Raw genomic sequence first — 14,142 nt, 5'->3', positions numbered from 1 at the left:
AGTTCCCGGCACACGTCAAAGGCGAATTTTCACACTGTGAAATGAGATCTAGTTTTGATAATCCGCTTCCTATCTTATGAGTGGACGGTCTCCTGCAGTAGTTATTAATAGCATTGCCATAGATAGTTAGAGAGAAAGATTCGGCGAAAGTTTGATTCGACTGCCCAGCGAGCAGTGTCCAAACATTTCTTAGAACAAGGCTCCGCTTGCGAGATATAAAACGCTGCTGTCATGTAAAAACTGAGCAGAGATTAGTGCAAGGACGGTCCCGGTTGTGCTCAGCTGCAAAGAAGCAATCGTCGAGATGACTCTCCTCCACGAGAAGCAAGTTCGTGTCCTGAAGCTCTTTGAGCGACTTAATGTCGCTGCAACAGGCGAGAACAACATCCCTGCCGATCTAATCGACAGTCGATTAAAAACTGTCGGACAAGTGGCGGCCAACGCTTTTTTCTCATGCTTCTTGCCCGAGCATTTGGAGGAAGCCCGCAGACTGATTGAAATTCTCTACAGTAAGTGGTACATTCTTTCAATCATACTAATTCCTTGAAACAAATTAAACGGAATCATAATATCTAGTAAATAGTAATCTAGTAATTTTCAATCTGAAAGCAACAAACAAAAATATTTTTTATGATGTTAAATGAAAATCTTTCGCTCACTGAAGTAATCTTTGTATGACGAGCTGTTCCAAGGAAAATATGAAATGTAGTTAGTTACATTAAGTTTCATTTTTAATTATACAAATACAAATGTGACAACCAGCAACAGGCTCTGGGCCCAGCTAGGCTGGTCCTAGTCAATTTATTAGTCCACAATTAAGATAAATGGCCCTCTTAAAGCTATCCACCCCCTTGCTCATTACGTCCTTTTCCGGTAAGCTGTGCCAAGTGTCCACAACCCTACTAAAGTAGTAGTTTTTCCTATTTTTTTAGGTTAGCCTGAGATTTGAATAACTTAAAGCAATGATCCCTCGTCCTGCTTTCCGTGCAAAAATTTAATCCATTAACATCTTTCAATTTGATAAATTTAAACAACTGAATCCTGTCCCCTCTGACTCTCCTTTGCTCCAGGCTATACATATTAAGCCTATTAAGTCTGGTATTCTAATCTAAATCTGAAAGTCCCCTTACTAGTCCTGAACCCTTTCCAATACAGAAATATCTTTCCTCAGATAAGGCGACCAAAAGCATTTTTCTAGGCTCTTTTTCTTTATGCTAGTTTCAACATCAAGTTTTTTCTTGTAAATATATTTCAATTCGAAAACAATTATAACAGAAATTAAGTTACATAAATGAATCGGGGGTGTTTTGTTTATATCTTCACTCCATCTCTAAGAATATCAGAATGCTTTTATACGCATCAACAATTATCTTTCGGTACATTTAAAATTACGTCAGCCTGAAGCAGAATTTGAGCATTCAAATAAACGTTCCGGGTTAGTGGTTATTTAAAATGCTGGATGATACACCTTTAGTAAAGCTCTGGAAATATTAAATATGAATGAGAAATGTGAAGAAAATGAAAAGGCTCATTAAGTCTGTTGAAAAAGTATGAATTTGGTACCGGCAAAGTTATGAAAACGAAAGCTAATTACGTTTTTAAAAATTTGAAGTAGTCACGAAGCTAATGAACATACTTCTAAGACAAACTTCATTTTTTTAAGATCACAGAATCATGAATTCGAATATTCTTATTTTCATGGTTATAAAAAAAAATGTTGACCAAAAAAAAAAAAAAAAACAATGAAAGAATCAAAAAGCTTGTCAATGCTTCTTGCTGAAAAAACTCTCAAATTCTCTCCAAATTGCGTATTTATGGAATTTAGGTATTATAATGAGGAATTTAAGGAGCATTCATGAATTCTCAACAAAAATCTTTTTTAACGATTCGCAAATTAGTACTTGAAATCGAAATTTCTCAAAAACTTCAAAATAAGAAACGAAAATCAGTTAACAGTATTAAAACCATTCTTATTTCATAGCTTTTCAAAGTTTTATATATTTTTTTAATGTTCACTAATATGGGTGCATGGAGTACAGAAGTTCTTAGAAGTGTTATTATCAAATAAATTATGTGCCTTAACTTGCTCCATTAATTTCTTTCATAAAGGAAGATTTCAGTAATGCCTTACTAAAGTTAAAATTTAAAAAATATAATATAGCATACAAATTTGACTAATACGACATTCCATTTTACTTCAGATTTTCTATCATAAAATAACATGTTTCTTTGTATTTCAATAAAGAAACAATGCTTTTATCATGTAGTTAGACTTTCAACTGAACAGCAATTTTTTAGAAACTTTCCAAAGAATGAAATTGTTAAAACTTTAGATGTGTATACGTAGACGTAATTGTGAAGATACTACCGTAGTTCTTAGATTGTAAATATGCCATATACTTCTTAACAAAAAAAAAAAATCAATTAAAATGTTTAAATATTTGAACTAAATGAAAATATAATTCGATTCGCACGTTTGTGCTTTTTTTGCACAAAAGTTAAAGTTATTGCCGCATTTATTTTTAAGTTTCACACTTCCTAAGAAAAAAAAGATAAAATTCAAAAAATGTTAACATTTTACTTCATTAATACAAAATATTCTTTTTCCCCTAACTTGATTTTTACCGATGCAATAATAAAAAAAGTATGTGTTAGAGCATTGCTGGTTTATAAAAAAATATATCAAATTGTGTTCATTTGTTCAATTATTTATTATATGTAAACGATTAAAGAAAATTACTTGAAACTATTTAACTAATTTAAGAAAGCTCATTGACTTCATGTTGAGCCTAAATGAAAAAAAAAATGTGGTGGGGCTAACTGCAATAAATTGTTATCCTAAATTCATTATGACTTGTTTTACTTTACACGTGAAAAATAAATATTTTTCATAATAAGCATCATATTGGACAACATCGTCTTGAATAAGGTTATAAGAGAAAGTATTATAGCACTGAGACAGAAAATGCTTTCTCCTTATGTGAGTTTTATTATAAATATTAAACCGTAATTCTAACAAACACTAGATATCTTTTTCTCCAAAGGGTGTAGTTTTACTACAGATCCCACGAAAAAGTATCTTTTTGTTTTAGCTGTCATGCTTTGAAGTTAAAGCAACTGTAATAATAATAATAAAAAATAGTAATAATTGCAATATATAAATAAATAAGACCTGGCTCACATAGCGAGTTGTTTCAGGTGCAAACGACTTCGAAGATTTCATTCACTTAGCAGAGCAGGCCCGATCATTTGTGAACTCTACACTGTTTGCTTATGCAGCGGAAGTTGCTCTATTGCATCGAAAAGATTGCCATGGAATCATTGTTCCACCCATTCAAGAAATCTTTGCTGACAGATTTGTTCCTTCTGATACCCTCATCAGAGCGTTCAATCTCGCCACAACTAAACCGGTTGGAGATGAAGTAAGTCATTCAAATCTCATTAATGTATAATGTTTTGTTATAACAAACAGATAGTTAAAAATGCGAAAAACTACCAGCTAATTCTTTTTAAAGTTAAACTTTTCTGTAAAATTGAGAAGAGTGTTTAATTACTATGAAATTAAATGCATTAAAAATATTCAATGCAATTGTTATGTAAAAACTCATTGCATTTCAAAAAAAAAAAAAAAAGAAATGATGTGATTATCGAGAAATATAGTACAAAACCTAAGGTTAAAAGTTCAGGGCCTGACTTATGCGCGGGACAGAATTTCCAAAAATTTTCCCTGAACAATTTTTGGGAAAAAAACATTCTGAAAAATTCTCTTTTCCAGATTTTATTCCATTCCTTTTAAAGAAATGCTAAAGAAATAAATACTTTCCCATTCTGATGTAATTTTGCATGGTCTGACTGTGAAATAAAGACTAAATAATTATAGTTAACTACCGACTACCCAAAAAGTTCGAGAGTTCCCATATTCGCGAATTTTTCCGATAGTCGCGAATTCATACTCATTTCTGAAAATGAGGCTGGGCGTATAATAATAATGATATTAATTGAAAATAAAAACAAGTAACAAAACCCGTTGCAGCGAAAATGGAATCCTTTACTAAAATTACGATCGCAAAAGTATAAAAATCGGACTTTTTTTAGCATAAGAATTTTCACTGCATTTCATTATCCCCCATTTTATTACGTTCATATTCAAAAATAGCAAAACGGTCCCGATTTTTACAGAAGAGGCTCCGCTTATTCACGGATTTTCTATTTTTTCCCGATTTTTCTCTTAAAAGTAGGGGAGTCGACTTATATACGCGTGTAAATTAATTTTAACTTCATGATGTTATGTTTGTAAAAAGATAACTTAATATTCAGGTAGTGAGAAGCAAAGGAAGATAAGTGAAAAAAATAAAAGTTTTGAGTAAAACGGTGTGCAAAGTTCATCCCACGGGAAAGCTAAAAAGTTTTTCTAAATCATGCTGTATAACAGCAGCAGTCAGGATTGACCTTGCCACAAAACAGATTAGTTCCATTTAAGAGGTCATTATCTTCAAGTTTTTATTTTGTGCACCTGCATCACTTTGTTTCTTCGTGCTTCAATTCTCTAACCCAGGGGTACTCAAACTTTTTCGACTCGCAGCACCCTTTGACGAATTAGAATTTTCTCGCGACACCCTAGTCCATCTAAACTATATAAGGTTAGTGCGCTAAATAAGGTCATCCTAATGTTCATAACCAAATATCACGCTAATTTGGAACTGAATTTGCACTGGCTTTTGCATATTCATCAGATGACCTTATTGGGCTACAATCTACTTTTCTAGATTATCAAATTATAGGAAAAAATGACAGTACAAAGACATTTTTCTCTTTGAATTCATCAACTACATAAATTAGGCTTCAAGAACAATAAACAACTTTTTTTATGCTAGTAATCTAGTAGAACAAAACCTACCGTAAAATAATTTAAGATAGTTTTGACGTCTGTCTTCTGAAAAAACTTTTGCTACATTGTTGCCTAGTAATCAAAAACTGCTAGTTGAAAAAGCTTAATCATCAATCAGGCTTTATGATGACGATGAAAACACGATATAGCGAATTTTTATTATGCTACATCAAAAAATAGGGGGATGGTTATATTGGTTTACATGGCCTTATTTGGCACACACTCCAACATATATATGGATACCATGGACACTTCCCGGCACCCCTTGCCTCATCATGCGGCATCCAGTTTGAGAACCCCTGCTCTAACTTCTTTTAACGTGTTCTTGTCTCTGGGTGACAATGACAAAAAGCCGTTTTGAGTAGTATCCTAAACAGTACTATTCAAAAATTTAACAAGTACCTTTCTCATATCATTTTTAATGAGAAAATAACGAGTTAAAACTAACGAAATCGGTATAAGTTTCCATTTTAGCTTTTTTCATTCTGTTTTGAAATATTTTCTTACTTTCATTCAGGGTGATATCACTGTCGACGTGCAAGAAACAGGTAATATTTTGGATCCTGAATACAAGTTGGCCTATTACAGGGAAGACATTGGTGTTAATGCACATCATTGGCACTGGCATGTGGTTTATCCTTCTGTATACGACGCTAAGTTTTTTGGTCAACCTAAGGACAGGAAAGGAGAACTTTTCTACTACATGCATCAGCAGATGTGCGCCAGGTAAAAACAATCAACAGAGATAAATTTATTCTAACTCGTATTTCCAATATTCAATCTAAAAGGGGTCAAATATTTACATAAAACAAAAAAATTCAAAATTGAAGTAGTCTCCGTTAATGGGATCACTTTGGGACACAATAATTTTGACAACATAACCGAGTGATAACAATAAATGAATCACGAACCTAGATAAATATACTTATTTCAGTGATTCCAAATAAAGTGGTTGAAAAAAACTCTCATTTAATGTTTATGTATATTTCCATTAAAACAATAAAGTGTACCAAATTTTTAAAAATAGTCGATCGTTGATTGCCAGCATTTTTTTCAAAATCTCCTTTATAAACTGCTCGTAATCAATATTTTCAAGTCATCGGAGTGGTGTTGTACGAAAAGTTCCAAAACTTCCAATGTATTCCTCATTTCAGCACTTGTAGGAGGTAACTGAATATCAAGTCATTCTTCATTTGACTCCCCAGTTCCGTCGTCACTTTCCTATAACAATCTGGCGAATGTTAATATGGAAGCCATTGGGATATTTTGATCAATGTTTTTCATGCTGCTCCTTCTGATGTCATATCTGAAGGATTTTCATCATTTAGATTCTTAGTCAACGTTTTTGCAAAATTTTGAGGGGGCAAAGCGATTTCTGATCATTTTATCAGAAACGCAATCCCTGATTTGCAAACTGATAACTTTAATCGATGTAATGATCATATAAAGCGATTATTTTAATATACAAATGAATAGAGAAAATCAGGACCAAATGATTTTGATAACAATAAACGATTGATAATGTTAACCATGATCTCATTAAGATTCTGCCCTATTAATCTGCCTTTGTATTGCTTATTTTTCTCATAAGAAATTTAACCAACAAAACAAAAATCTTAGTATTAAACTAAAAACTATACCTCCCATAATGCCACTAATTTATAAAGACAATGCAGCTAAATTAAAAGAAAAATTTCAAGATTAGATTTACATTTTTGGAATTAAGACTCCGTATCGAAAATGTGAATGAATGTCGCGCTTTTGCTGACATTTTGATTGATTTAATCAATGTTTTTCTTTCCTTTATAGATACGATTGCGAGCGTTTGTCCAATGGCTTGAATCGAATGGTAGCTTTCCACAACTTCGAAGAACCACTTGAAGGTTATGCTGCTCATCTTACTCACATTGCTAGCGGTCGATATTACGCCGCTCGTCCTAATGGGTTGGCAATGCACGATTTACGCAGTGTCGATGTCCAGGACATGGAAAGGTGGACAGAACGTATTCTTGAAGCCATCCACATTGGCAAAGTTATTGACGCTGAGGGACATGATATCCCATTGGATGAAGAGAACGGAGCTGATATCATCGGTGCTCTTATTGAATCTAGTGTTGACTCCAAAAACCCTCAATTCTATGGCAATTTGCACAACTGGGGACACGTAATGATGGCCTACATTCATGACCCTGATGGTCGATTTAAAGTAAGATTTTCTGTAGTGCAATTATACTTTCAATCACAGAAAAAAAAAAAGAAAAGCTCATCATAATAAATAGAAATACTGAAATAAATAATTTATTTAAGAAATCCTTAAAACTTCAAAATTAGTTTTATGCACTTAAATTATTGATAATAAGTAATCATTTTGACGAATTAGAAATAACTTATGATGCGCGTTAAATTGCTTCTGCATACTTCCATTCCAATATTGGCCAAGAACAACTGTATAAATTTAAGTACATGTTGTAGTTTATTTACTTAAACTAACTGTATTGTTTTTCAGGAAACGCCAGGTGTCATGAATGACACTGCCACTAGTCTCAGGGATCCAATCTTCTACCGATTCCATAGGTTTATCGATAACGTTTTCCAAGAATATAAGCACACTCTTCCAGTTTACACGAAAGAAAAGGTAATATTTTGCTGATACCAATTTGTACTAATATTTGAAAATCAAAGATAATTGAAACAAATTAGAAAATGTACCAAAATTAATAGTTAAACATAAAATATGTACTTCATGCAAAACTCAAAGTAAAACATTTACTTTTAAAATGTACTCATTTTTTTTCCAGAAAATAATAACATTTAGCATTTATTCAATGCAGTAAAATTGAAAAAATATATTTTTACTTCGAGTTTACTACGTTAAAAACTACATACTTTCTCTTATCAAGAATAATAAGAAAAAGTTACAAAAGAATGGCGGTCATTTTTCTGTCGTAAATTTTCAAAAAATTTAGAACACAATATCTACTTCTTAAACTACTTGAAATCAGAAAACTCCTTTTTTTTTTTTTTTTGAAGATGGACAATCCTATTTTTGTATGCACATTTTGTAAACATATTTTTTACATCAACTTCGCTACTTAAAGAAACAATCAATACTTTTTGCGTCAAAAGAGCCAAAAATACAGATTGCTTTTCAAGCTAAATATCGATTGCTCTACTTTTTTTTTTTTTTTTTTTTGCTTCTTTCGACGTTTAATTAGTCAATCAGACAAATTTAGAAACTAAGAAGTCATTGAGGTTACCCTGACTAAATGTTTTGATACTTTACATAAGTACTCAATAAACAAAGAAACGGTAATAAAATAAAAATTCAAACAATAAACACATTTTAGTGCCTTTAAAATAAAAGCATTTCAATGGGTAGAGCTTAAACGGAAATCAACTTGATGATTCACAATGTCACAATAATCCAAATATATACGAATCCTCACATATATAATAGACAAAATCATTGATCGAGTAACGTTCTGACGTCACCAGCATTTACGTTATTTTTAAACGTGAATTATTTAACAATTGAGAATGTTTATTGAATTTTGTATATATTTTTACTAGAAAATAGCTGAGACTTTTGATTTTTTTTTCAACTGTTGCCAACTTTTTGGCACCAAAAAGAGTTAATATACTTTGACCTCGCTGATTTTGTCAGAAAGGAACAGTTGCTCAAAGTTATGCGACCCGAAATTTCAACGATCAAAATATCCCCAAACAGGCTGTTGCTTCACTGAAATGAAGAAGCAATTTTCAGCCTTCATACCTTGACAGGTGATTTTCTAGTCACTTATATAAACACCATCTTGTAAAAAAAAAAATTCGGCTAGTTACTTTAGTAAAAAGTTAATTTTCAAATGCATTAAACAATTGAGCAATTAAGAATTTTAAAGGTTCTTGGTGTTAAAAAAAACACTCCTAAAAATAGGCTCAAAATTAGAGTATTAAAAAAAATAGATGAAAAGTATTCAATTTAGGTTACATATCAGTTTAATTAACTTACAAATTTTCATCTAACAAACGTTCTACTTTTAGTAACCACAATCGTCTCAAATCAAATTTCAAATAATGGATAGATGTATAAAACCACAGCAAAACACTGAAATAATGTTTCACTAATATTAAAAAATAATGATGTTTCTGCACCGTTTTGGTCTTTTCAGGTAACTAATTTCAACAGTCGCGATTCTAACTTTTAATTGCATCATTTCATGGTTTTAAGAGTTATGTTTTTGATTCTCATTCCATTACAGCTCAATTTCCAAGATGTTCAAGTGACTGAAATCAAAGTGAATGCTAAGATTTCTAACGTAATCCATACGTTCATCCGTGAAGATGAGTTGGAGTTGTCGCATTGCATGCAATTTGCAACTCCTGGATCAGTCAGGGTAAGATTCTTCCTCTTATTTGTAGAAAAGCATTACAGTGAAGCCTGTATAAGTTGACCACTCGCGGTGCACTACTTTAGTGGTCAACTTAAACAAGTGGTCAACTAATAGAGGTTGAATTATATGATATAGATCTAATTCTGTGCCAGAAAATAGCGGTCAACTTAGACAGGTGGTCAACTTACAAGGGTGGTCAACTTTACAAGTTTTACTGTATAACTGGTGTAAAGTTACACATCGCTTGTGGAAGGTTACACCATGGTAATGTAACTATAGCGTAACGTCTCACTTTTTTTTGCGTAAGGTTACACCACAATTTTCTGTATGCTTACGGAGAAATTGCTTGAAAGGTTACACACTAGCAAAAATTAAGCTTTCATCTGACTTTCTTGAACAGGTACTCGACTTTAATTGTAAGTAGACTAAAACTTTAAGTTAATTATTTGATGGTTTAAATTGTCCAGTAAAGTCTAGTTGACAGTACAAAAATAAATTGGTAGGTTACAATTCTTGAAATTTCGATATAACAGTATTAAAAAACGTCATTCTTTGCAGCTCTTGCTTTTAGTCATTCGTTTATTCAATATTTATCAAGTTCTTTTTCACAACCAATGTACGCCAATTATTTATTTATTTTAATACACAAACAAGATATTTTTGTCGCTGTAAGAGAGGAAATTACTTGAGTGGTGTCCGAACCCACAATGCGCGAATCTCACAGACAGATTGCAAAGCTAGAGCTTTTACCGCTCAGCTACCAAAGGCCGGTTTTCATTCCGCTAATAAGAGTTCACCTGCTCTGAGCCGATTCTGATTTTTACGCATACGCTTTGAATTCTACAGAAAACATAGTGGAAGGTTCCTCCAACAGAGTTTTTAAAACAATGATACTACGAAGTTTAGAATTCGTGTAACGTTACACCCATTAATACCGGCAACATTCCACATTTTTTTACAGTGATTGAACAAAAACTTAAAATGTAAATGTCAAAGCATATTTTATTGAAATTTTGCAAAATATCATGACATGATATTAATGCCAAATAGTCGTATAATAACGTGAACATGAAATATATATATAACAATTATAATAAAAGTGAAAAGTATTGAAATGACCACACCTAAAGCCCATAGATGCGCAACACAGCAAAACTAAAAAGACTAGTAAATATAAAAAAGTATACAAGCCAAATACCAAATTTTAAACATTTTATACGAAAAGTAGTGATGAGAAAAAGTTTGTAGTTAAATTTTTTGACCATATTTATTGAATCCTCCACGGCTGATGAGATCTGGATTCAACCTTTGTCTTTTTCCATTATATTACTGCTGGTATTTTCCTTTTTCTCATCATTATTTTTCGTATAAAATGTTTAAAATTTGGTATTTGGCTTGAATACATAATATATATATATATATATATATATATATATATATATATATATATATATATATATATATATATATATATATATATATATATATATATATATATATATATATATATATATATGGTATAGAAATAGTAAACGTACAAAAGATAGTTTCAATATAAATGTGTTCAACTTTAAGTGTTAACCATACTTTGTTTCAGGCTAGATACCATCATCTTGATCACGAAGCTTTCTCTTACATTATCACCACCGTTAACAACAGCAACGTTGAGAAACAAGGCACAGTTCGAATTTTCTTGGCTCCAAAATATGATGAACTTGGCAACATTATTCCTCTGGATGAGCAACGAAGGCTCTTCATTGAAATGGACAAGTTCTCCATTGAATGTAAGTACAAAGACAAATCTGTTAGACCAAAACATTTCTGTTCAATGACTCAAAATTATTACGTACACTTTTTCTATGATATTTTTTGAATTTTGTATTTGTTATTCATATTCCTGCCATGGAAATTATTGAAAATGTGAATTCACACTTTTTAAACAGAGTAAAGGGGACTTAATAATATGTTTTATTTTCTTTTGTTTTAAATTGAAAATAAGTATCCACAAATCTTTCCTTGAAAGAAGAAAACTATCATATGTATAGTTAATTTATTAGCTTATAAATAATAATGATGTTTCGTAGAAACAGTAAAATTTCTTTTTCTCACATTCGAAAAAAAAATCATTGATTTTTATGCTAATCCTCAAAGTAATTACAATAGTAACAATGAGCAACTTAATTAATCTGAGTTTTATAGCTAGAAAGACTTGATATCATGAAAGTGAGCTCTTAACGTAACAAGGATTAAGAAAATTCCATTATGTTCAATTAATCTCGCAGTCATAATTTTATGGCAAAGAAAAATCAATATATATGTATACAAAGATTTATGCCATTTTAATTGCATTTATTATAATCGGTGAAAAAATTAAAACAAACATGAAAACAAACGATAATATTACAATGCTAAATCACACAAATTTGCAGAGAACTGTAGGCATGTGTTTCAGGATTAAAAGGAACCTTGTTGAATATTTTCTTTTACTTCTGTGCAGTGAAGTGAAGTAAAAGTGAAATGACCTAACCAAAAAGTAATTCCATACAATCAATGAAATAAAATGCAAAACATGTTGCATTATAAATTACAATCGTGATTTAATAGCATAAAATGTTGAATTATTTAAGCTACTTGATCTTATTCCATAAATGCTGAATAAATGAATTATTTACTTTAGTGAGGCCAGGAAAGAACACCCTTGTAAGGAGTTCAACTGATTCAAGTGTCACCATTTCTTCTACCTACACATTCAAAGAACTTCTTCACGGAGAAGACATGCAAGAGGACAGGGATGAATTCTGCAGCTGCGGATGGCCCCAACATCTTCTCGTTCCTAAAGGCAACGACAAGGGCATGGTCTTCGATTTGTTTGTAATGATCACAGATGCAGAAAAAGACAAGGTATTTTATATTTGAAACAAACAATACATTTTTAACTTAATTTTGAAAAATATAATAATATATTTTTAAAAAACTTAGAATTACTATAAAAAAAGTAATTAATTTTATAAGAGCGTAAAATTAAATCAATTGTACCAACAAAGCTCATTTCTTGACATAAATCATAGCTGATGCAGACGTGTCCCAGTCCTCTTCTTACATTCCTCCACATATTTCTACTAGTAAACCTCTATTTGCATTGTTCAGTATTCTTCAGTATTTTAATTTGATCTTTGTTAACGATAATAAACGGTACTATTATGCAAACTATTATTGCAAGTATTGCAGAGAAGATTCAAAAATTCAGACTGTAGTATATTTCCGTTTTTCTCTAGTCTGTCACAATATTTTTCGTAAAAGTCGATTTCAGCGATAGAAAATAGTAAAAGTGTGTGAACGATGATCTCTATCTAAATTCTGTTTCTGGTACAGAACTTCTATAACCGAGTGCATGTGTTTGATTGGGGAGAAGATAAATATTTAACCCCCTTTGACAGATGGAAAAATATCTTTTAATGAAAATTCGTTGAACACCACGTCTCACTCTCCCACTTGGTTTTGAGTAATTCTTCTAAAATATTTTTCTAAAATGTCTCGCATTCACATGTTTGCTAAGAGTAATTATTAGACAGACATGCTGTGAGTGCAAAGCTAAATGTTTGAGTCAATGTGTAGGTCCATATTAGAAAAGGTCCTGGCTTATTTAAAAAAATAACACATAATATAAAACATAGTAAGTAACAAATGAAAATAAATAAAGTTATCATGACACATAACATTGATTATCTGAGCTCAGTAGAAAATATATTCGATTGTAAAATTTTGATAGCTTCTTATTTAAATTACAGAATATCAAAACACACTCTTAGCAATTTTATACATCAAAAATGCAGTTGTATAAATTCCAAATAGCTTTTGAAATAACTTAATTTGCTTTATCTGACTAAAAAGTTTTTTTTAATTAGTTAAGCTAAATCAACAGTAATAAATATAGATTTATATTACATGCATTGTCACGTTAATGCTTTAGGATAATACTGCTCTAAGTAAATAGTGAAATCCAAACTGAATTGTCAATTTTGATTGATTGTCAATGCAGAAAACTAGATGAAGGCCTAAGCTAATTCAACACATAGTTTCGGATATCGAAAAATTATCACAAAAATCGTTAATGAAATACTGCAGATATTTATTCTTCAATCACAAATTTTAATAAATTACTGCAGAAGAGCTGAACGGACAATTAAATCTTCACTCCTTTGGAAAAAAAAAAAAAAAAAAAGAACTTCTTCATTTTTAATGTTCAAATTTGCATAAGTTCATATTTCACTCAATTTGACCTCTGCTTTTTTTTATTCAGGTCGCTACCACTGGAAAGACAGCATGCACTGATGCCCTCAGCTACTGTGGTGTTATGGGCGAGAAGTACCCCGATAAGAAACCTATGGGATTCCCCTTTGACAGAACAATTGTAGCTGAAAGCCAAGAGGAATTCTGCACTCCAAATATGCTGATCTCCAACGTTATAGTCCGATTCCAAGATTAAGAAGGAACATTATCCGTGGACCTTATACATGACTTTTACATATCGAACATTGATTTATTTTCTGGAAACCGCAGCGAGCCAAGAAAACCACAACTGCGACTGAAATTGTAATAAAATGAGTATGATCATTAAATCTGACGTTTCTAAGTGATATACTCTTTCATAATGAAAATCACTACTCATTACCTATCATTGTGTAACACTACATTTTCTAATGAAATTTGCTTATAATCCCGAGTATTTGTATACACATTCAACAAATTATTCGATAGATGATGAAAAAACACCAGGAAAATGAGTCACACTCAGATTAAAAAAGAAAATGATACACAGCTTCTGTTATACAATAATATAATAATTATTCAATATTTTTTCGG

At 31.4% G+C, this 14,142-nt stretch overlaps 1 protein-coding gene across 1 annotated transcript; it reads left to right on the top strand.

Annotated features, from left to right (window-relative positions):
• The first annotated feature begins 248 nt into the window (after window positions 1–248).
• LOC129219230 (hemocyanin A chain-like) lies at window positions 249–13,916 on the top strand. The gene is made up of 9 exons (XM_054853553.1): window positions 249–509; window positions 3,199–3,422; window positions 5,406–5,614; window positions 6,698–7,094; window positions 7,395–7,523; window positions 9,148–9,282; window positions 10,877–11,063; window positions 11,957–12,180; window positions 13,580–13,916. The coding sequence occupies exons 1-9, from the start codon at window positions 305–307 to the stop codon at window positions 13,763–13,765; spliced, it is 1,896 nt and encodes a 631-aa protein (XP_054709528.1). The 5' UTR covers window positions 249–304; the 3' UTR covers window positions 13,766–13,916.
• The last annotated feature ends 226 nt before the right edge of the window (window positions 13,917–14,142 follow it).

The sequence above is a fragment of the Uloborus diversus genome, chromosome 3 (assembly GCF_026930045.1).
Source record: "Uloborus diversus isolate 005 chromosome 3, Udiv.v.3.1, whole genome shotgun sequence".
Classification (NCBI taxonomy): domain Eukaryota; kingdom Metazoa; phylum Arthropoda; class Arachnida; order Araneae; family Uloboridae; genus Uloborus; species Uloborus diversus.
The sequence above is the reverse complement of the archived record's forward strand: the minus strand, read 5'-3'. Positions and strand labels throughout refer to the sequence as shown.

Bases quoted from the DNA above. Each gene is read 5' to 3' on its own strand.
- LOC129219230 (XM_054853553.1), top strand. From the start codon at position 305: ATGACTCTCCTCCACGAGAAGCAAGTTCGTGTCCTGAAGCTCTTTGAG. The intron at 510-3,198 runs GTAAGTGGTACA...GAGTTGTTTCAG, and splicing joins ACTGATTGAAATTCTCTACA to GTGCAAACGACTTCGAAGAT. The intron at 9,283-10,876 runs GTAAGATTCTTC...ACTTTGTTTCAG, and splicing joins CAACTCCTGGATCAGTCAGG to GCTAGATACCATCATCTTGA.